We start from the raw sequence: 26,402 nt of genomic DNA, 5'->3' as shown, positions 1-26,402 counted from the left end.
AGCATCTCCCCCCAGCGCTAGGGCAGCAGAGCAGACGGGTGGAGGACGGCAGTGCTCAGAAGCTCAGCTCGACCTTCCTGCCTACACCCCTCCCCAGCGGGAAGGCACTGGCTGGAGCGGGCAGGGGATGCCCCGATGGGTTTCCGTATGCCCCAGAGCTCTGGCTGTCTGCAGCATTGCCTGCAAGCTGCTTGTAGCACATCCAAGCAGAGCCAGCGCTCACATCAGATTTTCCCATGAAGCCCTCTGAAAGGAGCTTGGCTCCCATCCAGCCATTAGAAATGGAAATGTACCATCTCCCGGAAAGCGCCAACCAGCCTAGCCTAGCTTTTATGTTCCTCCCTCCCCTGCCGTCAGGGGACTCACTCCAGCATTCGACAGCAGGGCTTCCAGCGAGGCAGAAAACCAGCCTCGTGGACACCTCGTCCACAGGTTCCCGGGGGCCCGGAGTCCGTGGTCGCATCCCCCGTGAGTTGGTTTGGATGCGGCCATGATCTCCAAGCTTCTGCTCAGCTTTCAGCCCCCAAAGCCTCTTGAAAAAGGAGGTCCAGGCGACCAGCCTCTGCCTTGCTCCACGTCCCACCTCTTTTGCGGTCAGGAAGTCTGGTCTGTACGAGCACACGGAGGTGGGAAGGTGTGAGTGTGCAATGGTTGTACCTCACGGAGGACTCCTGCCCTTCACCTGTCTCATCCAACTGTAGCAAAAGAAAGGTGGCTGTGATTAGGGATAGAGGGACTCAAGGTGCTGGGAGTCTCACGCTGTTAAATCCCATAGTCCCTGAGCTAGCGGTTACTTTGGGGGGTGTTTCTACAGTGCCCAGTGCAGTAGGGCCCTGGTTTGTGTCAGGGGCCTCTAGCTGAGACCACGATACGGGCTATTAAAGATCCTGGTCAAGCTAACCAAGCACTCCCAGCCTGCAGCTCTGAGTTTCTGTTCCCGCTGGGTCTGCCATTCAGATCTACCCCAGATCCCTCCAGAGCTGTGTGGACCCGGTGCTCTGGGGTTGGCCTCGTCTCTCACCGCAGCCCTTTGCTTTTTGAGGGTGATTCCAGGTTTCCAAACCAAGGTGTTTTTCTGAGTCAAGGGCAAGCGTGGTCTGAGGAAGGACTGCAGATATCTTCCCTCAGGGCAAAGTGTGGCAAGCATTGCAGGGGGAGCAGATTTCTGGTAGAGACAATTTCTCCTCCTTCCCTCCACGACCTCATATCTTCCCTGCTGCTCATGCCCTGGCATCCCACCCCCGCCCCTCCCTGAGCTACTCTTTGCCTTCACTCCTCCTCTCTCTCCCCTTCCACACTCCTATTCACCTCCTTTCCAGAGCAAGTGCATTCAGTGGTACAGGGATTTATCTCAAATTTGTGAGTCTGCAGCGTGTGAGGGGCTTGAAGACTGGGCAGAGCAAATCCCCCTCCCCAAGGCATCCAGAGCTTTCTGAGGGAGGTGGGGACCCTTGTAGCCCAAAGGGGAAGTGCAGCTCTCAGGGAGGCAAAGCAGCACCCCCCAAATCTGCCCCACAGCAGGGCTCAGCAGCAAAGGCAAGGGCAAGGTCCTGGGAGCAGAGGATGGACAGAGAAGATGAGACAAGACCAGGTTGCCAGCTTGGTCCCAGCTGCCCCGACCCCCATGTGATCGCTGGGCTGGCCGAGACGGAGCACAGGCTCTGTGCGGGGCTCAGGGGCAGTGCTGGGGCCCCGCAGCGTTTCTGCTTTGCTGAGTGCACCAGGGAGGGGAGCAAAGTTTCCCTAGTCACCAAGACTGGGGAGGGAAGAAGCACATCTGCCCCCCAGAAGGCCCCGGAGCCCAGCAGCTGTAGAGGACTCAGCCTCGCCGGAGCTCATCCCCTTTCAGTGAACATGAGCCCAGGCCTGGGTGCCATTCTGGCCTGCGGGGCTGCAGCCTGCGGCCGCGTGGCCATGCGGCGAGCGTGCCGGTTCTCGGCTGCCCCGCTCTAGTGCAGCACAAGCCTGGCATGGCTCCCTGCCAGGGCTCTGGGGAGGTCCAGGAGCCAGCCAGCCGCACCGAGACTGACTCACCCTCACCAGAGGGAGAGAGACCGGGACGAGCGGGCCTGGCTGCACCCTGCCTGACCTGAGGGAGAGAACATGTGTCGCACACGCGTGTGCGCAAGCCTCCAGATCTGTCCCTCCAGCATCTAGGGCAGGTTCTCCCTCCTGCTGAAGGCTGGCCTGGCACCCAAATGTCCTGGTGATGGGAACCCGGGAAGTCAGGATTAGCCTCTGCTCAGGGGGTGGGCAGCCATCCTCCGGGCCGAGGCGCTGCAGCCTGGCAAAGGGGGCAGCTGGGAGGGTTAGAGACAGAGAAAGGAGGTAGAAAGTGGGGAAGGCAGGAGAGACAGGGACCTGGGGCTGCCCCTGCCCCTCCACACAGGTCCTGCAAAGTTTGTTCGTGCCTGCCGGGATCCTGCGTGTGCTTGCCACCGAGGGAACTTTTACACACCTGGGAGGGGAGGCAGGAACGGGGCGCAGCGGGCAACTGGCGGGTGAAGGACCAGCTCCTGTTTGGCACTGTCAGGAGGGGCAACGGGGTGGGAAAGGAGTGCCAGGTTTGGGGATGGGGTGGGGGGAGTTTCCAATCCATTAGCAAGAAGGAGGGAAGTTTAGCTGAGCTGGAGGGAGGTGGGGGGAGAGGGAGAGACAATAATCACAGGCAAGCCAACAGTGCCCCCGTGTGCCAGTGCCGGGGTGGTACCGCAGTGAGCCCCGGCTCCAGCCAGGGGAAGCTGGCACCTGGAGGAGAGGGCGGCACCGGGGCCCGGTCGTCCCCTTCAGGGCAGCGTGGGAGGATGGCTCCTCCGGAGATGCAGCTGCTCAGGGCATTTCCTATGGGAATGAGGAAGGGAGAGGAGGAACATGAGTGGGAAGAAGGAAGGCAGTAGGTTAAAGGAAGGGGAAGTCATGCCTGGCACACCGGGCACTAGTGTGCCAGTCTTTCCCCTCAGGGGCCCCTCCGCTCAGATCCTGCCTCCAGGCTCAGGCTTGGCACTGCAGCCTCCTCCCAGTTCCCATTTGTACATGTCCTTGAAGTCCCCAGCCACGCTGTCCTCCCAGTCCAGGCTCAGCTACATTGGCAGCTGATAGGACTTGGCCATGCCAGCCCTCTGGTGATAATGCTCCAGTCGCCCGGTGGGAAGATGTGGGGGGAGTCTGGGGCAAGCGCAGCCACGGGGTGCAAGCTGCAGCGGAGGGCAAGTCCAGCTGGTGCTGCTGCCCCAGCCCATTCCTTTCCTGGGCAGCGTCCTCCCCTACCCGCTCTCACACCATGGCATCCAGGGCACACGGCTCCTGTGGCATCTTCCACCGGGAAGCAGGCATGGGGCTCAGCTCTTGAAAGACTGAAATGGGCACGAGTGTGCTGGCACTGGGGGAGTTGCCTTTTCCTGTCTGTGGGGCCTTTGGCCATCTGTGTCCCCTCCGTACTCTGAAGCAGATGGTGAGAGCTGAGCGCTCTCCGGCCATTTTCCCTCCCCCTTCCTGCCAGCAGAGCCAGGATGGCAAGCCAGGCCTCTCTGCCTCCCCAGCCTGCCGCCCAGACCAGCGGGGACTGTTGCAGGGGCCACCTGGTGGGAAAGCCAGGCTCCATGCCCTGCGTTCTGGCCGAGGGAGCGATGGCAAGGGAGGGGGAGCAGAGATGGGCCAGTCCCAGTGCATCCCAGCTCCTTCACCAATAGGCCTCACTCGCTGTACACTAGCACTCTGTCACCTGTCATCTCTGCTGCTGTCGCATGCCAACCCCGCTACCCCTGTACAGAAGGCTGCAGTGCCCACCTGCCAGCACCCCCCTTAATACCAGACACAGCACCTACCAGCTCCTTGCACAGCCACTGCAGCAGCAGTATGCCAGCCCCTTCCCTCCCCACCCCCATGGTATATACTATCCCTGGAAGACAGCACCAGCTCCTTTATGCCAGATGTGGCAGCTACATGCCATCCCTGGGTATGGCACGGTGCTCTCTCCACATGCCAGCCCCTCCCCACATATCAGCGCAGGAGTTACAGGCCAGGCGTCCACATTCTCACCAGGGGTTAAACAGCAGCACGGCAGGTGTGGCAGCTGTCTGTCGCCCGCTGGTGCATCCCAGCGGTAGTGACCCCATACTGGATGCACCAATGAGCCAGGAAAGAGGGCACCACGAGGGCCCTCAGTCAGTCCAGGAATACAGTTGGACTTGGCTAAGATCACAAACACTGACGAAATGGCCACTGATGGCCATTTGTTTCTATAGCACATCCTGCAGAAGCCTAGAGGGAACACACGGTTCATCCAGATGCACATACACACTCGCAGTTCATCTGGAGGCACACACGCACGTTGTCCGTCAAGATGCATGCACAGACACGCACACCATTCAGATAGGTGTGCATATACATGCACCCCTTTCTCTCTCTCGTGCACACACCCTCCATCCATCCATCTGGACACGTGCATGTGCATATACTCAGGGTGCGCAGTACATTCACACAAATCCGTGCCCAAATTTGGAGGGGAAGAGCAAGGTCCCCCCGTCCCCTGCTTAGAAACACACTCGGGTCAAGAGCAGCAGCAGAGTCGCAGTGCTGTTAACCCCTCTGGGAGGGCTTCCTCGATCAAGCACACGTCTTGCCCAGCCCACGCCGTCCTCGTGGCCGGAGCGGCTCTGAAGCGCGCACGAGAGCTCCGCACGGTGGAACTGCTCCAGCCAGCCCTTTGTTTCTGGAGAGGAGAGTTGCAATGGCTGTGATGCTGGGAGCGTGGCAGGTAGCTGACCGTCACGCGGTGCTGTCCTGCGAGGTGCGGGGGCAGGGCTGGGAGGGGGAGCTCCGCACTTTTCCCAGCTGTGCCCTTCACCCCGCTTGCACAGCTGTGCTCCGCTTGAGTTGCCTGGTAACCGGAGGCTGCCTCCGTAACTGTGGTTTGGGTGGCACAGGCACGTTGTATTTGAGCAGCTGTGCAGCGCTCGTGCCGCGGAGCCCGGGGGCACAGACCCCAGCCTCTCCCAACTCGGCAGAGGGGACAGCTGAAGGGCAGCGGGGCTGCCCACCTTTGGGGCCAAACCCACGCCCCAGCCATTGCCAGCTCTGGTGGGTGCCAGGAGCGACTGTAGGGTTGTGGATGCCAGGAGCGACTAGGGCTGTGTGCCCTTCTGACTCTCAGCACCACAGCCCTTCATCTCGTCCCCCTGAAGCCAGCGGGTCTCCTGCTGTTGACTTCAGTGGGAGCCGCAGTTGGCCAATGTATCCCCTTCCCCCCCGGAGGAAGCTGAAACGTGTCACTTCAACCCCAGGGCCTGATCTTGCTACCGCAAAGCAGGAGTGGGCCCCCTCTTACATCAGTGAGGCGAGACTCAGGCGGAGGTGGCTGAGCCCCACTGTCCCTATGTCCCATCGCACCGCCTGCTCCAGCATCCCACTTGCTCTGCCTTGACACACGCGGTTCCTGGGAAGCTTGTCATGCTCTTCGGCCTCCTTAATTTCACTCTTGCATTTCTACACTCCCTCACAGCACCTTAAGCAAGTCCCTTTCCCCCCTCCAGACAACAGCCAGTGTTGCTCAGGTCTCGCTGCAGCCAGCCCACGTCCAGCCCAGCGCCGCACGTCTCATTCCTTTGATCTTTCCCTTGCCCATCTGCAGTGCTGTTCTGCAAACTCCTTTGCAAGAGTGCAAGGGCAAGCCTTACCAAGCTCAGCAAAGCGGGACGTGCCCTCGGTGTGCTACAAGCAGTCTCTCAGCCCACACCAGCAGCAGCGTGGCACATCCGTGGCACACCTGGAGCTGGCACGTCCATGGCAGGAACACCTAGGAGCCCCCGGCCTGGACCAGGGCTCCCCTTTGCTGGGAGTTGCAGAACCACTGGACAGAAAGGTGAACCCAGCCCCAGGGACTGAGCGTCTTACAGCAAGACCTGGGGCGGATGGATGCAGGAGCTCAGGCAGTCTTGCCACACCAGCCCCCGGCCCTTTATCGAGCTTCTGGGAGGCACTGCAGCAAAGGAGAGGCGGAGGGAGGGACTGGAAGGAGCAGAGGTAGCGCTGCGGTATTTGTGGGGAACCTCTTTTCCCAGCGGTGCTTGTGCCAGCATGGAAGCAGTGGGAGGGGAAGGCTGGCATCACTGGCAGGGTGAGGGCAGGAGCTGATGATCAGTGGGGGAAGTGCATCCGTCCACCCTTACAGCTTTCTCTCACATGCCAGTGATTTGGACCAGTCTCTAACCTCTCGGGGACCCCTCTGCAGGATACCTGTCCTTCCCCACTCTCCCGTCCTTCTCCAGTTTGTCCTCCCCTCCCAGTTCAGTGACTGCACTGGTGACCCTCGTTCCTCCAAAGCACCAACCAGGAGGTGGAATAAGACCAGCCTAACCAGGGCACCATTTCATGCCTCCCCGCCCCCAGTGTGTTGCCATTTATCATCCCCCTCCCTTTTGTTTACAGCCTTTCAGGCAACTTGCAGTCCATGTGACAATATTGGTGTAAAAGCTAATTTGAATTAATTTTTCCCCAGTAAGATTTAGTGAGACACTGTGTCAAATTCCTTGCTCAAATCCAGATATATTATATCCACCGCTTTGCCTTCGGTTGCTAATTTTGTAATTCAATCAATGAAAATGACCACGTTCCCTTGTATGATTTGTTTGGTGCAAACCTGTGATTCATGCTGCAGCGAGCTCCATTTCATTAACTCTGGAGGGGCTTCCAGTTTGGGGGGTGGGCTTTCTCTCATGTTTGCTCCAGGACGGTTTGAAATTCAGCTTAAAAGCTGGCACTTGCCAGGGCCATTTTTGTTTTTGGGGGCTGAAGCTCAGGATAACGTGCCCAGTGAGCCCGGGGAAGGCCACAGCGATGTGGGAGTCTGTTGCTAGCTGTGCACAGCCCGTGCCGGGCATCCGTGGGACACCTGTGACCTGAAGAAGCAGAAACCACGCTTCTCTGGGGAGCCCTTCCTGCCCTTCGCCTCTGCCCCCCTCGCAAGGGAGAGCGCTCCCGAACCGTGCACGGACACAGCAGCTCAGGCCCCCCGGCACCCTCCGACCAGCCAGTCCTTCTCCACGTGTCGCGTCCCCAGGCGTCGTGGCGAGGCACGCGGAGCATTTTCGTGGGTGGGAGCCGGCGGCTGCCGCTTTGGCCGCACAGACCACCGGAGCCTGTACGCTCTGCGCTTTCCAGACGCAGGAAACAACCCGGCTATGCGTTCGGGAGCAAAAGCTCAGAAAGGTTTACTGCGATTACGTCCGTCCAACCTAGCGCGGTTGCCCTGGACAGGCAGACGTGTACGTTGTTCACGCTCGCCTCCTCGCCGCGCGGGACAGGCCTCCAGACCCCTGCAGATATGTGCGCTGCCCCGTCTCGTGCCAAGCGCTCTCGGGGCGCTCGTCTCGGCTGGTTTGGCTCGCCGAGCGTATGCACCCGCGCTCCTGATCTCCGCCTCTCTACTTCTAACCTCGACACCTGTCCTTGGGGTTTTGAGCTGCTGTTTCCCTGCGTTTGGTTATTCCTGTTCTTCCTTCGCGGGCCACCCAGCAGCCAGGCGGCACCTTTCTCCCCGCCGCTGCTCAGCACGGCCGTGGCCTAGCGCGGCCGCAGCCCCCCGGGAGGTGCCGTGACAGGCTCCGCTTTGGCGCCTGGGAAACCAGGGGCCTCCTTCCCCCTTTCGCGGCTCCCTGGGAGGGCCGATGGGCAGGGGTCTCCTGCCCCGGAAGGGTGGACGGGCTGAAAGGGGAGGACAGGACTCCCCCGGGCCGGGCGGCAGCAGCGCCGCTTGTGGCCTGCACCCGGCTCCTCGCCCGGGGGGGCGGGGGCGCTCGGGCCCGCGGGAGCGATGGCAGCGCGCGGGGCCTGGGCCCCTCCGCACCGGGCGGGCGGGCGGCGATGGGAGGCCGGGCGCGGCGCCCCGCAGGGAGGAGCCGCTGGCGGCTGCAGCGAGTCCCCGCCCCGGAGGCGGCCCGGGGCTTCCCCGGGGCCGGGCCGGGCCGGGTCACGCGGCGGCGGGCGGAGACGGCGGCGCGGCCGAGCAGGAGCGGGCGCGGGCCCGGCCCGGCCGGTGAGTGCGGCACGTGGGCGCCGGGCCCGCGGGGAGCAGCAGCCGGCGGGCGGGCCGGGCCGGGCCGGGGCGCCAGGCCGCGTCCAGGTTCGTGCCCTCGCACGCCCGCGCCTGAGCCGCCCGCACGTGGCTCGGCCCCGCGCCAGCGCGGGCAGCCGGACGCCGCGGCCTGGCCCCGGGGGGAGAGCCCCCGGCTGGGCCGCGGGCCCGGGTGCTGCCTCCAGGGGGGTGCGGAGCTGGGCCTCCCGCCAGCCCAGCCCGGCCCCCGGCAGCGAGCTGGGAAGGACGAGATCGGCCGCGGGGGAGACGCGGCGGCACGGCCCGGGCCCGGGCCCGGGTACGGGGGCGCTGGGCGCACGCCGGCCCAGCCGGGACGCGGCACACGAGGTGCCCGGTGTATATTTAGCTGCGGCTGTCCCGAGCGCTCGCCGCCAGCCGGAGGGGCAGGCTGCGGGGCACAGCCCTGGCCCCCAGCGCCCGCTTTCACGTGACAGGCCTGCAGGAGGCCGCAGCCGCTCGGTGCCGCTGCGCGCGGGACCGCTCCCCGCGTGCCAGAGATGCCGCACCAAGAGTGGGACCTGTCCCGGGGGGAGCTGCTGCAGCTGCGTGGGCTCCCCGCCCCCATGCCGGCGGGTGGAGGTTGTGGCATGGGGACCAGGACTCCTCACTTTCCTCCCCCACTTCCTCCTAGGGAGCGAGGGGCTGTGGCATGCTTTGTAGGTGTCACTGGTGTTTGTAAAAGGTGTGTGGCCAGCAGCACCCCCACCCCTCCGCCTCCGTAGGTTCCTGTATCTCCTGCGTCGCCCAGGTGGGCAGCAAGTGCTGTGGCCCGCCCTTCCCTGGGCACTGACACCCGGTGCGATCCCTGCAGTCAGGACAGAACAGGCCTTGCTGCCACAAACTTCTCCATCACGATGCCTTATCACATGCTGGGGTCTCCCGAGGGGCATCCAGGCTCTGGTTATTCCGTAGCTGACTTCTCTGGGGATGTGGTAGCTAATTGTTACACTGGCGGGACTGACCACGTATGCAGTCGGGACACTGGACTGAGGCCTGCCTCTCTCTTTCCACACAGGCCACAGAACAGGGAATTATTGATCGCTTCGACCCCAAGCTGGATTTGAACCTGGGATCTAAAGGTGAGTCGCGCTAGAGCGCCCTGCCCTGGAGCTATTTGAGTCCCGTCTTTTCTTGTTCCCCTGTTGCTATTTAAAATCAAGCAAGGGCACTGAAACTGTTTAAGCTGTCTTAGAAAAGGCTTTATACTTAATAGAGTATTTCCTAGGAGAGCCAGTCCCCCAGAGACCATATATTTGTTTGCAAAGGTTTTTGAGGTCCTTGAATTTACCCTATGGCCACCTTAAATCTAGTTTCTAATCCCCAGCGCAGTTAATCAAGTCCTCGGCAGTTTGAATTACGAGCTGTCTCTGGGGGATTTATGGCTTGTATTGCTGCTTATACCTTGACTTTATTATATTGCAAAATATCCAACTTATGGCCGCAGCTGAAATTTACAGTTGTCAGGTAGGTGCTTATAATAACTTTTAGCTACTCGGGATGTAATTGGAAGTAATTGATGGGGTTGTCAACATAGATAAACATGTAATCTATAAAATGGTAATACTCAAGGTGCTAAGGCAGGGCGACGCAGAGAGCAGAGTGAAAGTGGAAGCTCAGTCTCAAACACCCATCTTGGAGCAGGCCTAGGTTTGTCTGCACCTGAGGTATTGTGCCCAGCTTGGGGCATGAAGTGCAGTGGGTTAATTCTCAGCCCCACTCCTGGTTTGCTGCACCATAATAGGCCGAGTGGTGGTAAAAAGGCCCTGTTTAGAACAGGCCTGGACGACTGGGGGTATGCTCTCCCAAAGAGCATAGTGTGGATGCAAGCACTGCTCAGAGACGGGCGGATGGTGCACCATACTGCTTGGTCTCTGGGAGAAGAATTGCTCCATGGGCAAAGTTGCTTTATGCTTGTGCCAGGCTTATCTATCTGTTCTCCTCTTTGAGGAAGAGGCAAAGCTCTGACCCGGTTCCCAGCCCAGGTGTGTTTCTGCTTGGCAGCATGACCAGCGAGGTGGTGGAGGATGAGATGGAGTTTTATTCCAAGGCTCAGAAGTACTGGAAGGACATACCCCCTACCGTGGATGGCATGCTGGGCGGGTATGGCCACATCTCCAGCATTGACATTGATAGCTCCAAGAAGTTCCTGCTAAAGTTTCTGCGGGTAAGTAACTTGGATCTGATGGGAGAGGGTTGTGCAGGGGTGGGGAGAGTGTCAGACAGACCCCGTGTTCTCACAGCCACCAGCTGCTGTGTGGCTTTCCCCTGCCACAGCTCTCCATAGCACTTCCTTTAGAGCCAGCCCCTTTCTGCACGAGGAGGAATGAGGTCTGTTATTTCTTTCCTTTGATCCCTGGTATGCGTTGGCCAGCTTTGCCCCAAGATCTATCCTCAATGAAGTCACCAAGGTTACTAGATGGCCACTTGCCCCTTCCGCACAGCATGTGAATCATGCTGATGTCTGACAAGTTAGCAGCTAACCCCCAGCCTCATCCACTGGAAAGTGATCTCAGTGCAGTCCCTAACCAGGCAGAACAAGTCACACAAGGAGTGGGGTAGCAGAGAAACAGAGGATTGAGTGCGACCAAACCACTCGCCTGTTCTTGGAGAGAGCTCTTCTTGTTGGTGACCCAGCAGGACAACTTGAGGGAAGCTTGCAATATTGCTAGCCCCCACTGGTCTACAGCCAAGCAGGGCTTTAGGTCCTGCCAGCATTGCCCCAATTCAGTTCCCACACACCTTTACTGCAACTCATGGGCGTGGAGGTCACTCTCTCCTGCCCATCTTTACTGTTTCAGGATGGCCCCAACAAGACAGGGGCCCACTGTGCCCTGGACTGTGGGGCTGGGATTGGCAGGATCACCAAGAGGCTGCTCCTGCCCCTTTTCAAAACTGTGGACATGGTGGATGTGACACAAGACTTCCTGACCAAGGCGAGGACCTACCTGGGGGAGGAGGGCAGGCGTGTGAGGAACTACTTCTGCTGCGGCCTGCAGGACTTCAGCCCTGAGCCTAACACCTACGATGTCATCTGGATTCAGTGGGTGATAGGTGAGTCTCCCTTCCCCTGCCAGCCTTCAAGGGTGCAGGGTACCTTGCACTGATGTCCATTAGCTGGTGTGCAAACTACCTGGGGCTCCATTTCCCTTCCACTCTCCTCCCTTCCTCAGTCTCAGCTAACCCCTACCACTCTGCCCCATGCCAGGACATCTGACCGACAACCACCTATCTGACTTCTTGAAGCGATGCAAGGCCGGCCTGCGTCCCAACGGCATCATCGTCATCAAGGACAACATGGCCCAGGAAGGAGTCATCATGGATGATGTGGACAGCAGCGTGTGCCGGGACCTGGACGTGGTCCGAAAGATCATCCGGTGCGCGGGGCTTAATCTCCTGGCCGAAGAACGACAGGAGAACTTCCCGGATGAAATCTACCATGTTTATACGCTTGCCATGCGATGAACCCCGGCTGGAGGAGGTGGTTTGCCAAGAGGTACCCTGTGCCAGCGTGGAGCATGGGACTAGCACAGAAGGTTCCTCCTGGGGGTAGGGGTGAAGTTGCCACCAGTAATAGGGTCTGGAAGCCTCACATTGGGCACCTGGGGGTGTCCCGAGGACCCTGCTGGGGCTGGTTAAGAGGACGGGGCTCGTCTTCCACATGACTGCTGTTTGTGAAGAGATGTCTGCCAAATACACTCTTGCTTTATTGCACCTCCTGGCATGTAGACTGTGTTTGAAAACCCGGCATACTTGTAGCAAAAAGGTCGCTTATAAGCATGTAAGCAGGAGGGGTGTGGATGACACAGCTGGTGTGCATGGGGGGAGAGGGCCAGGTGTGAGGGCTTGGCAGCTGCCTACCCCCAGAAAATACTGCATATGCCTTCCTAAGCTTACCTGGCTGCCAGGCAGCAGATGCAGACTAGTACCCTTAGCTGTCATGTGCAGCCTTCCCCTTCCCTCTGGTGGGTTTGGCATCTGGCTGCCTCTGAGAAACTTGAGCATAGGCAGGGAGCCATGCAGATCCCGCGAGATGCAGTCTGCCAGAGCCCCCGATTGAGGCTGATGTGTAGGCTCCAACAGGGTGAGGCCAAGAGCAAGGACTTCCCTCTAGGATCTTTGCTGTTCCCTCCTCATGGCCTGTGCCTGCGTGCTGGAGCATCTGAGACCCTGCTACGTAAAACAGTGGCTGAGCCTTAGCTGACTTCATGACATCGTTGGCTTCTCTCTCTATCCCTCTTGCGAGGAAAATGCTCTTAAAAATCAAAAACTACTGTGTTTATACTGCTGCAGTGATGCAGGTCTCAGTGTATCCGGCATGTGTTTCTCTCAGTAACAAAGCTCTGAGGGACTTTAGCATCAAAGGCTCCAGGTAAAGAGAGAACCCAACACCATTTAAGTGAACGTTAGGAAAGGAAAGAGCAACAGCTCTTAATTCAGAGATCAGTGTGGTTACACTGGCTGCGGGCAATCCTGGACCACTGGAGAAGATGTCTACAGAAGCTGACTGGGATGCTCCACAGCGTCTTACAGAACTGTAGTGCTCTTCAGGCTGGGCCCACAAACCGTGAGCCACCGGAGCCCTGAGGCAGTAAGTTGCTAACGTCATGTGGGCATGCGACTAGACGAGCGCCTGTGACAGAGCCAGGGGTAAGCCTGGAGTCCTGTCTTCCTGGGCCCTGCCTTGGCAAGCAAAGTTCTACTTTTCTCTGAGGCTCTGGATAACTTGGAGACTATATGCTGTCCTTATTGAGCACAAAACCAGCCAAGCCAGATTCTTCCTTGGGAATTTGCTCTCAGCCTAGGGTAACCTATAACTGCCACTGTGCAAAGCCAGAGGAGTTTCACTGTAGTCTGACAGGTTTTGCCAGACTTATGCTGGCTTAGAACACAGCAAGGAGCTAGTCGGATGCACAGCCCAACATGAACCAGTGTAGTCGGCTCTTTTCATTGGAAACAAGGCTGTTAAGGTGCCTGGTCCATCAGCATGGCTTGGCTGACCAGACGTTCTCTGATCTTTTAAAGGGTGCCTTAGTCAAAGCCCCCATCTCACCAAAGGCCAGATCTAGCCAAAGGCTGCTCAGTGCCCTGGGCTATCTGTTAGAGGAAACAGACACTTCTGTTACAAAAGGTCTCATTTTAATTGCTTGATCTGATTCAAGACACCAGTGTTGTGTTTAATTGTACATCAGTTCATCAATATGACCCTTACTTGCTGGGGGGAGGAAGAAGCCGTGAGTGGACAGACTTGGGCAGCCTGGTGAGTTTTACACGTGTGTCCTGCAGTGCAAGGCAAACGCGAGGCAGCGACCCTGCTTCTGGATTCAGCCGCTCCAGCCCTGGGTGACTGAAGTCTTTTAGTGCCCTGGTTGTACCTCGCAGCTGATCAGAGCAGGGCTTATAGCCGGATTCCCCAGTGGTAAGAAACAGTCTGGCAGCTGCTTGGCTTTGGCACTTGGGCACAGTACCATGATGCAGCTGTGCTGAAGCAGTGGTACTATGACTCTGGTGATGTCGGTTTTAGGCCAAGTTAGCAGTAGCAAAACATGCTGCAGTACTAGAACACAGGAGGAAGAAAACCAGGGTTGTCCCTGTCCCACTCCTTAGGCCACAGGGCCTCAAGTGCTTAAGTTTTGTGCCGTCTGGGCAAAGAAGCACAGTGGGCCTCTGCAGGGACCTCTTCCGTGTGGGTGGAGGATGTCTTGTGGCCTTCAGAGCAAAGGGGAGGGTGATAGACTCTGGGATGGAAGCCAGTTTAATGGAGATAAGGATGTTAGATTTGTCCATCACACCAAAGGCACAATGCAACAGGGGCAGTCCACAGCCAGGCTCCACCTCCCCGTGTGACAGCAGCAAAGAGCCACAGAGGCTGCAAGGGAATCTGCTGTCAGACCACACAGGAGCATCATTGCTGTGTGTCATTCAAGTGCTGCGTGGTGTGCTGGCTTCTTAGAATTGTGCTGTACATCCCACTTCCTCTACAAACCACAGAGGCAGCCAACTCTTTACCAAAGGCTGTCAGCTGCACGGAGAAAGTGAGCTGCTCTCTTGCCCTTCTCACAGGTTACAGAGAGGGTTAAGTATCTGGTGGGTGTCAGTCCTGTCCTTTGCAAAGTGGGCTGCTCCTCCAAAGGGTGTGGTATACAGGGGTCTGGAGACAAGCCATCAGCCCCCTGTAATAAGACCAGCTGCTCTTAGGCCTGGGGGATACACCTCTCCCCACTGTCACACGCTCTCTGCCCACCCCTGAGCAGTGGGAAGCTGGACTGTGGTCTGACACCCCAGCTAAGGCACTGCTCCCCACAGGTCCCAACTCTGGGGAGCAGCAGGAACTACTTGTGGCCCATGGGATTTAGAGGGGACAAGGTTATCCTGCCTCATCTGAGCACTCCAGCATGTTTAGTTATTGCACTGTCAGGGTCCTGTGGTTCTCAGTGCTGCCTTACTTGCTTCTGAGGCCATGCTCATAATCCCAAATCCAAGCAGGCCTTTCTTTTAAGTCCGCTGCACCAGACTAGCCTGGCCCTTCCTTCTTAAAGGCACAGAGTCCAGCTACCTTCCCACCCCAAACAGGGTGGACTGAGGTAACATGGTGTCAGGGGCATTCCTTTCCAGAGGAGCAAGGCCAACACAGTGCATGTAGTAGCATACGCATGCAAAGCTGGACTTGAACAGTGGTATCTGAGCAGCATGATCAAACAAAGCGCTGGCTTGCAGTGGAGAAAGTCAGTCCAGGGCATGAGGAAGTATTTGCTCTTTGGGACAGGAAACAGACCCAAGAGTGGTTGTGGGCAAAGCAGCCTGGGTCAGATGCCCTCACTACAGGCGTGGCTATGATCTATGAGGAGATACCACTTCAGCCTGTCTGGAAGAGGTAGGGCCTTTACTTTCATATCTACTGGCCAAGGTTTGAGGTGCTGCCGGATGTAAACTCTGCAGAGGTGCTTCAGGGCCTGAGGCGAGCGCTCCAGCTGCTTTAGGGAATGGAAAAGGGCCTTGATCTTCTCCCCCTGGAACCTGCAGCTGCTAAAGTTGACCTCAAAGTTGCTGGGCAGCTTCACAGTCTGAGCACTGGCCACCATGAGCTCCAGCACAGTCTCTGCTTTCTGCAGCAGGTCTGCCGAGAAGCTGTCATCCTCAGAACTGCTGAGGTGGGAGCACAGTCGCTCAAAGACGATGTGGAAGCCCGACCAGCAGGAGGGTCCATGGAGGGAGCAGTTGTAGGAAGCCCCCGATTCCAGCAGAAAGCGCAGGAGTGAGAAGTGGAGCTTGAAGCTCTTGAGGCAGATGTGGGTGAGGGATTCTTGGGCAGGACACTCGCTGGGGTCGGCTCCATGGGCCATAAGTAGCTGCGTGACTCGGAAGCAGAAGTGGTGGATCATCTGCACCTCCTCTGGATCTCCTCCCACTGTCTCCCCAAGTAGGAAGATGATGCAGGTGAAGACAGTGTCACCATCTTTTGTGGTGGCCTTCACATCTGCACCTGAAGCAAGGAACAATGAAGGAGGGAGGGAGCTGCTGTCAAACAGACTCTAAGACATGGATGTGCTGGAGCAGGGGTTGTAACGGCAAAAGCTGGGTGCCTGCACCTCTCTGTGCCGTTTCTTATATGGGGCACCTTTCCGAAGCTGACACCAGTTTTTCCTACAGACTGCTAAGACTACAGGAGCTTTTCTATCTTCTTAGTGCCCCGATTTCGGCTAGATCCTCCTTTTTAAAAGAGGAATGAGCAGGAGTGAGCAGTTTTCCAGGCAGGGCTATGCTGTGGATTTGTACAAGGGCTCTCTGAACCGACCCAGCTTTCTTACCCTACCTTATGCACTGCTAGCAGGGTTGGTCTTCTTGATCCCTGCTGCACACTGAGCAGAATTTCTTCACCGCCCAGCCTGCCTGGCACAGAGTGCAAGAGGCTCTGGGCACAGAGGAAAACCCACAAGGTGTCCTATATGGATGGCTGGCATCTTACTGACCCAGCTTCTGCCACCTGATCAGATAATCCCAGCAAAAGTTTAGTAGTACAAAGCTTTTACCTGCACAGAAAAACTAATGGTGGTGTTAAAGGGAGCAGTTGGGGGCTACTTGGTTTAGGAGCTGCTTTGAGTCAGTCAGCAGAGACGTAGCTCCAGTCTGGCCAACACAAGGGAGGAAGGGCTAGGACCAAGCATCACATGGTCAGCCTTCCTACTTGATGCGTAAGAGCCATGGGCATGGGTCAGGGCCTCCCTCCTGGGCTGACATGGAAGATAGATGGTCCCTGTCTCAAAGAGCTTCCATTATTCACCCTGGGGAACCAGGCTGCCCCTACCTCCTTCTAGCAGGAGACGGATGTTCTCGGTGTTGTGGATCTGGACTCCATCACTGCTGGCCAGGGCATGCAGCAAGGCAGTCTTGCCTGGAGAGGGAAGTGTGGAGCACAGTGAGCAACAGCCACACTAAGGCGATGACTGAAGAGATAGTATTTTGTGGTCTCATGCTTTCTGGGCCCTTCCGGTGCACTGGAGAGCGCTACCGGCTTCCAACAGACCTACTTGTACAGGCAACAATGCAGCCTGCTCACATGCTGCTTCACTATGCAAAGAGCGGGCAACCAGCATGCTGGTATGATCCCAGCACATCCCTTTACTGCACGGTATGTAGCGATGCAGACGCTGCTGGAAGTTAGAGCAGGAGCGCACGTAGCCCTGGGAACGGTGCTGGGTGATGCAATGCTGCTGTAGCATCACGAGAGGGAGCACTAAACACTAGCATGTGAGCGCATGAAAATAAACTTCCATAAGCCTCTGGCACATGTTTATTTAAAGGGGCCGTGGCATCTATTCCCGATCCCAACAATCACACCTTTCCTCATGCCATTTCTTGATCCTGGGCTGCCCCTGCACTGGCAAGTTGAAAGGCAGCTGCCTACAGGGCTGTGGCCAGGGCTGACAATCAGTTCAGTATAAAGTGCTGTATGAACCAGCCATAGATGTGCTCTGCATTATATGGAGAACACTTTTATGGCTGGTTTGCCATTTTATGATGCCTTAAATTGGGTGCATATATAAGCACCCTTGTAATTTATGCTGCAATTTACACGTTAATTGTGCCATAAATGTAACATGTAGAAGGTAACCATACAGCCTGCAAATGTTGCACCATGACTGCTGCTAGTGTAGCCCTGACCAATGCAGCCAGAACACTCCAGGCAATGCTGAAGTGCTTGAAGCACAGCTAGGAACCAGGCCCCTTCTCCTAGAGTTGTCTTCCCTGCCTCATTTTTCCTAGAACTAGCAGGAGCCCTAGTGCAAGAACTACTGACCGCAGGGAAGGGGTGCAGAACACAGCTGGCCAGCTGAATTTTCACATTGGTTCTAAAATGGTCTGAGCACACAGGGGATTCAATTTCCAGACTCAGCTCCTTTGGCAAGAAAAATCCAAGTCCTTCTGTCCTGCTCTGACTAGATCGTGCTACCTTTTGTCTTTTCCACATGCCACTGCTTATTTTCTACCTGGGAGTCAAGTTCCCCAGGAGGAGGGCAAGGAGGTCAGTTAACTCTGCCTGCATGGGGCAAAGGGGCACAAACCATTTTTGTCAGCTGCGTTGACATCCGCGCCGAGTTCAAGGAGACGCTGCAAACACGGCAGCCGTTCAGGCTCTTCACTAGCGAGATCTAGGGGGCTGCTCTCATGAATCTGTGCAGAAGGGAGGAGGGAGGGATGGTGAGTGACCCTCTCATCGCTATCTGCTATAGAGGCCTCACGCAGTCTGCTCAAGGCGCCAAAAACATTCCACATTCACAAGGGGCCAGTGATACCAGGAGAAGGTACTATCACCTCTCCTTTGAAGTCCCCATGCATCAGGAGCATCACTACAGAGGCAGAGCCTATAAGATCTGCTCGACCAGTGGGCTACAAAAGGTGCTTGACATGTCAAAGGGCCACACGTAGTTTACCGAACAGGGTGATGGCTGCCCTTACCACAGACTTGCAGCCGGTGCAAGCTGCCCTTCAGGAGGCAACACTCCACTGGGCCCAACCAGCATGAGAACTTAGCAATAAGGGGGTGATCCCCCCCCCACACACACACAATGAAACCACAGCAAGCCCCTGGCTCCTAGCAGGAGTTACCAGTCTCAGAGAGGTAGAGGGGACCAGAGGGCTGGACTGGGCTCATCCCTGTCTGGAAGTGGGTATGTTCCCTACCCGGTCCCTTCGGTTGATATCTGCCCCACGCTGCACCAGGAGCTCCACCATGTCAGGCTGGTTTCGGAGAACAGCGATGTGCAGAGCAGTGTAATAGGTGACAGGATCTAAGGCAAGAGAATCAGCAGGTCAGGGAGTCCAGGGAAGGCAAGGCACCTACTCGACCCCCAGCTACAGATGGAGCCTGGTATCCAAGAGGTTGAAACGACTGAGTGGACTAGAACTCAGGCTCCTGAACTTGAAACAAGCACAGACTGACAAGCTGAGTCCGCAGTCCAACCTGCAGGCCCTTGCCAGACAATAGGACATCCCAGGTACCTGGCCCCGGTCCACTGAAGACAGCCCCCAAAAGTGATGGTGTTTACACAGCCCTGGGCTTGAACTGCAGCCCTGGTGAAGTGGCACATCAGTAAAGCTACCAAGGGTGAAAGGACAGTGCATTCTTTGGTCCTCAGCCCTGCAGGCTGCCTGGCCCCAGGGGCAGCAGAAAACGAGGCCTGAGGTGGCTGGGAGTCCTTGGGCATCCTTGGGACACAGGGAAAGAAGGCCTAGACCCCCAGCCCTGGCTGGGGCCAAAACCCCACTGGACAAGGTGCCATCGCCAACCAGCACGGAGCAAATTTCCCTGGGGGAGCTCTGCCATGAACAAGCTGGTTCCCAGCCACTAGCAGCACAGAAAGAGACGCTCAACCCAGGAGCCCACATCACCCCAGCAGCTGACAGGCCCATGATTTCCACCTCCATGGAAACAAGATGGATGCGAGAGACACTCACCATTGAACGCTGCTATGTCACGGTGGCAGGGGCAGCAAGGGATGCAGCTCATGGTCCGCTCTTCCCAGCTCCCCAGCCCCTGCCAGTAGGTGGAGGCCCCCCAGGCGGCGGGACCAGCCCTGTCTAGACGCGGCCGCGCCGCAGGAAGGCCGCCAGCGTTCCACGCGTGATGTCACAGAAACCCGGCGCCAACACAGCAGAGCGGCACGGGCTCCTGTGGCGCCCTGAGCCATGCACCAGCAGGAGCAGGGAGTGTCGGGCTGATGCAACACACCTTTGCCATTTCATGGGGACAGGGTGTTGCTCTGCACCAGCCTGGTGACGGAAGGTACCTGCAGGATGGCTCTGCCCCAGAGAAAGCAGTACCTCCTGCAGCTCCGCCGGCGCCCTCCTCCCAGAGCCCCTGCAAGGGAGCGCCCTACACCACGAGGAAGGGGTGGAGCTTGGCCCCACAAATGCAGGCGCAGGAAGCTGTGTTGCTGCTTGGGAATTCAGGATTGAAAGAGGCCTTGTGGGCTATCGTGTCCTGGTGTCCACTCACCAGCAGCAGCCCTCCCCTTCTCCCATCCCCTGCAATGCCACCCATGGATTTACCTTCAAAGATGAGGTCGGCCCCATACTGAAGGAGGATTTCGGCCACGTGCACCAGCCCGAGCTCAGCGACCTTCAGCAAGGAATAGCTCACTCCTTCCTGGTAGAAAGGGGACTGGGTCTCTCTCTCCAGAACCTCGCTGAGGACCGGGAACCTGCTCCTATCTTCAGCCAGGCAGCTGGGGCTTGGGGCACAGGGAAGTCACCGATTAGGCTTTAGAGCTATGCATGTTTCTGCTCCTAGACAGCCCGAGTCAAAGCCAGTAAAGCTGGTGGAAAGACCCCGGCTCATGCTGATGGGTTAGGATCACCTCGCTGGAGGAGCTACAGCAGAAAAGTGCCCTGAACGAGGGAGACAAGAACTGAAGCCTAGAAAACGCAGGTGGCGACCCTGGACCGCAGCTGGGACAACGCAGCCAGTCCTGTCCGCCAACCCAGCCTTTCGCCCGCCACGCTCCACTTCCCTCTGCCCCTCGCGCCAAGGCGCCCACATCGCTGGCTCTCGGCGCGAAGCGGGCACCCGATTCCTCCCGGCGGGTCCCGGCCCAGCACGCAGGTGCCAACCGTGGGCACATCAGTGGCACGCGAGGCGGGCCGGTGGGTGCGGCAGCAGATGACTGCCTGCCTTCGCTGCCCCGCGCGGAGGTCTGACCTGCTCCGACTGAAGTTGCAGCAGCTGGGAGGGAGGTTGCTGAGCTCTTACTACGGGGGGCTGACTCCAGCCCCTGTCTGCGGCTGCAAGCGAACCCGGAGCAGGTGATGCTCTCCTCCCGCCCCAGAGCCGCGCTGCGGCCGAGGGAGCCGCCAGGCGGGCTCGGGCGCTCCGCTGCGGGCGACCCTCCGTGGGGCGAGAGGGACGCGGTGACAGGACACGGAGCAATGGGCTCAGGCTGCAGCAAGGAAAGTCGAGGCTGGGTATTACGGGAAACTTTCTCCGGGGGGGGGGGGCGCGCGGGACCGGGTCGCCCGGGGGCGCTGCCGTCTCCGTGCTCGGAGGTGTTTTAAGACCCGGGTGGACACAGCCCCGGCGGGGTGCTGGGCCCGGCCGCCGCGTACCTCTCGGGGGTCTCCTGCCCCTCCGGGTCCGGGATCCCCAGCGCCCCCAGGATCTCGTCCACCAGGGGCTGGTACTCGAAGATGATCCGGCGGAAGCCGTGCAGGAAAGGCATCGCCCCGGCCCGCAGCACGCCCGGCCCCGGCCCCGGCCCCGGCCCCGGCCCGGCGCCCGCCCAGGAAGCGGAAGCGCGAGCGCGGCGCGGCGGGGCAGGCCGCTCGGCCCGGCCCGGCCCGGCCCTCGGCAGGGGGCAGCAGCCGCCCGGGGAAGCGGCGCCAGTCTCTCCGGGGGGGTCCTGAGTCCCTCCAGAGCATCCTTGTGTCCCTCCAGGAGGGTCCTGGGTCTCTCCTGGGGGTCCTGGGTTTCTCTAGGGGGTCCTGAGTCTCTCCAGGGCACCTTCTACCTCTCCAGGGGGTCCTGAGCTCTCCAAGGGGCTCTTGCATCTATCTAGGGGGCCTTGTGTCTCTCCGGGGGGGTCCTGAGTCTCTCCAGTGAGGTGTGAGTTTATCCAGGGCACCTTTTATCTCTCGGGGGGGTCCTGAGTCTATCTAGGGGGGCCTTGTGTCTCTTCATGGGGTCCCAAGTCTCTCCAGGGTGCCCTTATGTCCATCCAGGGGTGTCTTGAATCTATCCAGGGGAGTTTCACATCTATCTAGGGGTGTCTCCAGTCTACCCAGGGGAAGCCTTGAGTCTGTAGAGGCTGAGAACCGCTGCCCCAGAGAACATGCGCAGGGACGTGGTTTAAAAGGCAGTGCCACATGCAGTGTCTTCAGAAAGTAACCAGTTCTCTTGGCGCTCTTCGCTCCAGGTGACTAGAACAAGCAACCGCTGCCACTAACAGAGCGAAGCTGGAGTCAGCACCTTCTTCTTCTTCTTATTTTTTTTTAAGGGCCAGATTTTATCTGGTGCTTGATGTCTCATTGCATGTCCATGTAGGGTGCAATCCGTCCAGTCATTTGGCACCAACAGGCACACGCAGGCTCAGATACTGCAAGATGCATGCATCACTTTGTACGATCTGTGTTCACTCCGGTATTCCCGATACTAACAGCACATCGGACAGCACAGCCGTCTGGATTTGCAAAACCCCACCGGAAACCAGTCTGTCACAAGCAGTTTTTCAGCGGGCATCCCCAGCCCCCACATGTGAGAAGAGGTTTTGTAAAGGCCCTTCGTTTTCTACACTGAGGCCTGGTGGGAACAAAAGACGTGGCATTTGCTATCCCACATCCTTGGCGGTCTCTTGGGACATGTGGGCCTCCGTGACGTTAATGGGAGCTTCACCACTGACTTCAGTGGAGCTAGGGTGTTCTTTCCCCCAGTCCTAACCCCTTGTTCTTGGTCATCCTGCCACCCTCTGCCTGGTGTCAGGGCTATAGGCAGCACTGGACAGATGGTACAGGACATGCCATGCCGGGGACAAATGCAAGCAAAGGCTCTAAGGGCCTCTCCAGGGCTGGGCTCAGCACCAGGGTCACACGCTGGTGGAGCAAAAACATGGTCTAACAGTAGAAAGGACAAAGCCTGCTCCTTGAGGCCAAGGGATGTATGGTCTCTGCCTAGGGCCTGCCCCACTGGCGAAACTGCCCGAGGCAGTAGGCCTTCACCTTTAATAACCACTGATCAAACGTGCTCCATACCCGCTGGGGGTAGGGTTTCAGGATCCTATCTTTAGAAATTAATCTGCCCTTTGACATTTCCTGTAATAAATAAAAGGCCTCGTTTACTATCCAGCTCCATCTGTCTCTAATTAATGCTCCATCTCACCAAACCCCAGCTTGCTTAGCTAATATGCATCTCTCCCCGCCCACCGCACATTTTCCTTTCCCTGGGCATGGCTTCCCCGTGCTCTGCTCTTGATACACACGGCTGTCTCGTTTGGAAGCTGTGCGTCCCCAGGCTGTGGGAGCAATTGGGAACCCAAATAAGAGGCATGGAAGAGCTGTGGTCTTATTTATGGCCCTGGGAAGATGGTCAGGGGAAGGGGAGCTTTGTGTTTTCTGCTAGGCCTATGTTGGTCCTGGTACCCTACAGTGCCTCGGAGCCATGAGTCTAACCTGCAATTGACCCATGCATGCCTGGCTCCCAGATTTGAATCCAGCCTGCACAGCTCTGCAAAGCACAGGGTGGCCGTGCCCTGATAGAAAAGGAAGGATCCAACCTGTGGGACAGAGCAGAGCAGGCCCTAGGGAGTGTCAGAGGCAGACTGGCGCAGGGCAGCGGGTCTGGCAAGAGGAAGCGTGAGGGGGAACAAGGTTGCAGGGAGGGCCTTTAAGTTGAGCTTTCAGAAAGGCACAGCCACTCTTCTGAGATCCGACAAGAACAGCTCCTCAAGCTACCTGCCTCTGGGCCTGCTGTCACAGGCCTATGACCTGCTTGGAGGGGAGAGCACTGAGCCTCCACCTGGCTTCTAGATACTCTGCTAAGTAAATCAGGAGTAACTCCAGAGAAAGCAGAGAAGTTAGACCAACTTGAAACATGTACCAGGGACCATGGAACAATGCTCCAGGGTCAGCTGCCATGCAGAGGATGCCCCTGCTCTGTCCACACACCTGTCCACTGCCTGGGGCTCGGGGTTTGCCAGCACTCCCCACAGCTGCTCGCTTCAGGGGGAACAGTGCTGGGCGGCTCCAGCACTGCACAAAACTCAAGGCAAATGGGAGCCCTGCGAGGTGCTGAGCTCAAGCCCTGCCCAGCCTGCCCGCCACATCCCTGAGAGCCCACCAGGGGCTAAAAAGGTTACTCAAGCCTGGGTGAGGGCATCACAACAGGGCATTGGCCTCACCACTGCAAGGACCTGGGGTGAGGAATACCGCACCTGGCTGGGTCAAGCAGCTGCAGCCGGAAGGCCATGCCGGCAAGCCAGCAATTCACAGGCTGCCTGCCTCTTTCACCAATTAATCATCAGTTTGTAATTTGGGAAAGGGGCATGATCCCCTGCCACCCTCCCTGCCCTGGAATGGGTGTGAAAAGCACTAAATCTTTCAGCAGTGTTTGCCTGGGAAAGCGCTCCAGGCTCCGAGACAGACGGACCCGTCAGACCTGAGAACAAGCACCTGGTGCCTGGAGCCGTGAGCAAGGGGAAGCGTGTCAGCCAGACGGGTCAGGGACAGCTCAGTTGCCAAATAAGCCCTTCACACATATGCACACACATCCACACACCCCCATCCACCCCCCAATTCCTCCCCACCCCACACTGCCGTACTGAGGCAGCTTCAGGCTGTTTCCCCTCTCCCCCTACTTTCTTTAGCATGCAGTGGGCCATGACTGCTCTTAAGTCCTCCTTATGCCAAAGTCCTCCAAGGGGAGCTTTGTTCCAAGCAAACTTGCATTCACGCGCCTTCCCTCTGTGGTCCTAAGGCTGATCGCTGTCTGACAGGTTCAAACCAAGGAAGCCAAATCCAGCTTGGAGGAACTGGGATGCCCAACACCTGAAGGTGCTCAGAAAAGCCTCTTAGCAAGTCTCCATGTCACCAACAGCCTGGGCTCTCTGCATCCATCCCCTTGGCATGGCTGTACATGGCTGTGGAAGACGCAGGACACGGGGACTGCGCTGCAGGCTGTAGAAAGCTTTCATCATGCTGGAGTGTAAAGGTGCTACTCTCCCGCCCGCATGCCCGCTCCTTCTAGCACTCCCCAGTCCCAGGCTGGCGGCCTTGCCAGACCCAGACGAACAGCACTTGCAGTCGGAAGAGCTCAGCCGTGTGCACCTATAACGAGCCTTCTCCATCTGCAGGAGAGCCTGGCCTGCCCCCCTCCAGCACTGCAGTCCCTTGAGGTGCCTGAGCCCAAGCTCGCCAGCAAAGGAATCTAGTGAAGCCCAGGGTCTTAAAGCAGGACTCCGAGGGTGGGCGGGGAAAAGCTTATCCCAGGATTTTTTATTATTAGCCTTTTATTGGAATTTCCAGACACTGGGATGCTTGGAAAGGGAACAATGAGCAGAGCCGGCCTGTGCTGGGGTTTTGTTAATGGATGGGATCCAAATTTTGACACAGAGCCACACCCAGGGGGTGGAATTTGGGCGCATGGGCCCGACCATTTGGCATTTTTCTGACATGCAGTCACAAAATGCTCCCTTCACCTCCCACCCCTTCCTCTCTGTTGGCGGCAGAGCAGTGGGGTGGCGGGCACGGGCCTGGCCTTCTTGTGGTAAAAAGGGGGCCCAACAGCTTGAGCTCATCTCTTTTTCCCTAGACCACAGCATGTGACGAACAGCCTCCTGCCCGAGCAACATGAGCTTGCAGACTAAAACATGGGCCTCTACCCTTTGGAGCTGAAGGAGCTGCTCCCCTCCCTGGTATGAGTTGGAAGCTTCTTATCCATTACCCAAGACCCCGCTCCCCCCCAACTTCTTTAGTGTGCCTTGGCTTTAAACTGTCCACTCGCATGGTGAAAAGGGCACTGTTTCCATGGTTTATTTAATGCTTGGCTTCCCTGATAATGCCACATAGAGAGGGCAGATTCTGCCGGCCGTGGCAACAGTGACTGTAAATCAGACATCCCACCTGCAAGCCAACACTGATGCCCTGAACCTCCCTTCCTGCAGGCTTCGAGATGGTGATGGCCTCTCAACATTGCTGACCTGGATCTGGGGACCTACAGGCAAGTGGCAAATAGCCCCTGGGACCCAGTCCCTAGTGGGCAGCCCAGTACCTTGGAGCCGGGGCACAGCTGTAGAGACAGGCTTTGACTGTCAATGCTGCAGAAGGCTGAAGGTCCCCGTGGAAGCACCCGCAGCACTGACATCACGTTCTAATAATCAGCTACAAGTCTTGGCCATGCTACGGCACGGGGGCAGCTCTCACCTGGGGTGTCTCTGAGCATCTCGACAGTGAGCACAAACCTGTGATGAGGAAGGAAAACTGGGTGGAGAATTAAATCTCCAGTATGCCTTTCCCTAAGCCCCACTGCCACCAGCACATAGCTTTCCACTTTGCAAGCCAGTTGCCCCAGCTCCCTCATCCAGAGAGAAAGTGTTCCCCTGTCCTTTGGTAGCACACTTACACCTTTTGGGGCTGATTCTGGCAAAAGAAACTGTGTGCAAACAAAGGGCTTGATGGTAAAACGACCATAGACTACAGCGGGCTTTGCAATAGGCCGCAGAAACCCTAGAAATCACAGACAAGTGGGTCACCCAGTCCAACCCCCTGCAGGATCATCCCTTTCCAACCATCTTATACAAAATCCAGAATCTAAGCTCTTAGTAAAACTATCGTCAACCTTGACACAACACAAGACATCACACCTGAACCTGCTACAGGTAAAGCCACATAGAGTGGGCACCCACCACCCCACTTCTGTAAAAGGATGTTAATATATGCTCAGGAGATCCAGGAAGAGGCTACACCCTGCGCTACAGAGGAAGGCAGAAACCCCCACAGTCCAGACCATGGGGGAAAATTCCTTCCTGACCCCAAATAAAGCTATCAGTGTACTCCTGAGCAGAGGGACAAGACCCTCTAGCCAGGAACCTCCAGAATTAAATCCCAGCAGCAACCCTGGCACACCCCAATCAAAATCCCCAGCTTTGGCCGCAGCATATAGCCTGCCCTTCGTGCCTGAGTCGCTCAGAGAGAGGATGCTGTGCCAGACTGGAACTATTCAGCTGTCTTGGGAGCGGGGAGCAGGCGCTCAGGGGGTCCATCTGCTGAAGCAGAGCCCACCAGAGCGGTGCCAGCGGAGCTTGGTTTTGCGGCTGCATATAGACAAACA

The 26,402-nt window shown here is 57.7% G+C and overlaps 2 protein-coding genes across 8 annotated transcripts; one reads left to right on the top strand and one right to left on the bottom strand.

Annotated features, from left to right (window-relative positions):
• The first annotated feature begins 7,892 nt into the window (after positions 1 to 7,892).
• On the top strand, positions 7,893 to 11,803 carry NTMT1 (N-terminal Xaa-Pro-Lys N-methyltransferase 1). Of its 6 annotated transcripts, none has more exons than XM_090022829.1 (5): positions 7,893 to 8,032; positions 9,108 to 9,171; positions 10,044 to 10,256; positions 10,891 to 11,143; positions 11,298 to 11,803. In XM_090022829.1, exons 3-5 carry the CDS (start codon positions 10,095 to 10,097, stop codon positions 11,552 to 11,554), a joined length of 672 nt encoding a protein of 223 aa, XP_089878955.1. In that variant the 5' UTR covers positions 7,893 to 8,032; positions 9,108 to 9,171; positions 10,044 to 10,094; the 3' UTR covers positions 11,555 to 11,803. The 6 variants fall into 6 exon arrangements, with proteins under 6 accessions (XP_089878955.1, XP_089878953.1, XP_089878950.1 ...); XM_090022827.1 differs by having other exon boundaries at positions 10,040 to 10,256; XM_090022824.1 differs by having other exon boundaries at positions 7,896 to 8,032; positions 10,094 to 10,256.
• Positions 11,804 to 13,206: 1,403 nt separating this feature from the next.
• On the bottom strand, positions 13,207 to 21,098 carry ASB6 (ankyrin repeat and SOCS box containing 6). Of its 2 annotated transcripts, XM_090022821.1 has the most exons (6): positions 20,693 to 21,087; positions 19,640 to 19,821; positions 18,272 to 18,378; positions 17,653 to 17,761; positions 16,395 to 16,481; positions 13,207 to 15,572 (listed from the first exon to the last, which is right to left on the bottom strand). In XM_090022821.1, exons 1-6 carry the CDS (start codon positions 20,803 to 20,805, stop codon positions 14,896 to 14,898), a joined length of 1,275 nt encoding a protein of 424 aa, XP_089878947.1. In that variant the 5' UTR covers positions 20,806 to 21,087; the 3' UTR covers positions 13,207 to 14,895. The 2 variants fall into 2 exon arrangements, with proteins under 2 accessions (XP_089878947.1, XP_089878949.1); XM_090022823.1 differs by lacking the exon at positions 16,395 to 16,481 and having other exon boundaries at positions 20,693 to 21,098.
• Positions 21,099 to 26,402: the final 5,304 nt, after the last annotated feature.

The sequence above is a fragment of the Crocodylus siamensis genome, chromosome 11 (assembly GCF_052110815.1).
Source record: "Crocodylus siamensis isolate JL-2025a chromosome 11, ASM5211081v1, whole genome shotgun sequence".
NCBI lineage: Eukaryota > Metazoa > Chordata > Crocodylia > Crocodylidae > Crocodylus > Crocodylus siamensis.
The sequence above is the reverse complement of the archived record's forward strand: the minus strand, read 5'-3'. Positions and strand labels throughout refer to the sequence as shown.

Bases quoted from the DNA above. Each gene is read 5' to 3' on its own strand.
- NTMT1 (XM_090022829.1), top strand. From the start codon at position 10,095: ATGACCAGCGAGGTGGTGGAGGATGAGATGGAGTTTTATTCCAAGGCT. The intron at 10,257-10,890 runs GTAAGTAACTTG...TTACTGTTTCAG, and splicing joins TCCTGCTAAAGTTTCTGCGG to GATGGCCCCAACAAGACAGG. The intron at 11,144-11,297 runs GTGAGTCTCCCT...GCCCCATGCCAG, and splicing joins CTGGATTCAGTGGGTGATAG to GACATCTGACCGACAACCAC.
- ASB6 (XM_090022821.1), bottom strand. From the start codon at position 20,805: ATGCCTTTCCTGCACGGCTTCCGCCGGATCATCTTCGAGTACCAGCCC. The intron at 18,379-19,639 runs GTAAATCCATGG...CTCTTGCCTTAG, and splicing joins GGCCGACCTCATCTTTGAAG to ATCCTGTCACCTATTACACT. The intron at 17,762-18,271 runs GTAGGGAACATA...CCTTCTGCACAG, and splicing joins ATATCAACCGAAGGGACCGG to ATTCATGAGAGCAGCCCCCT.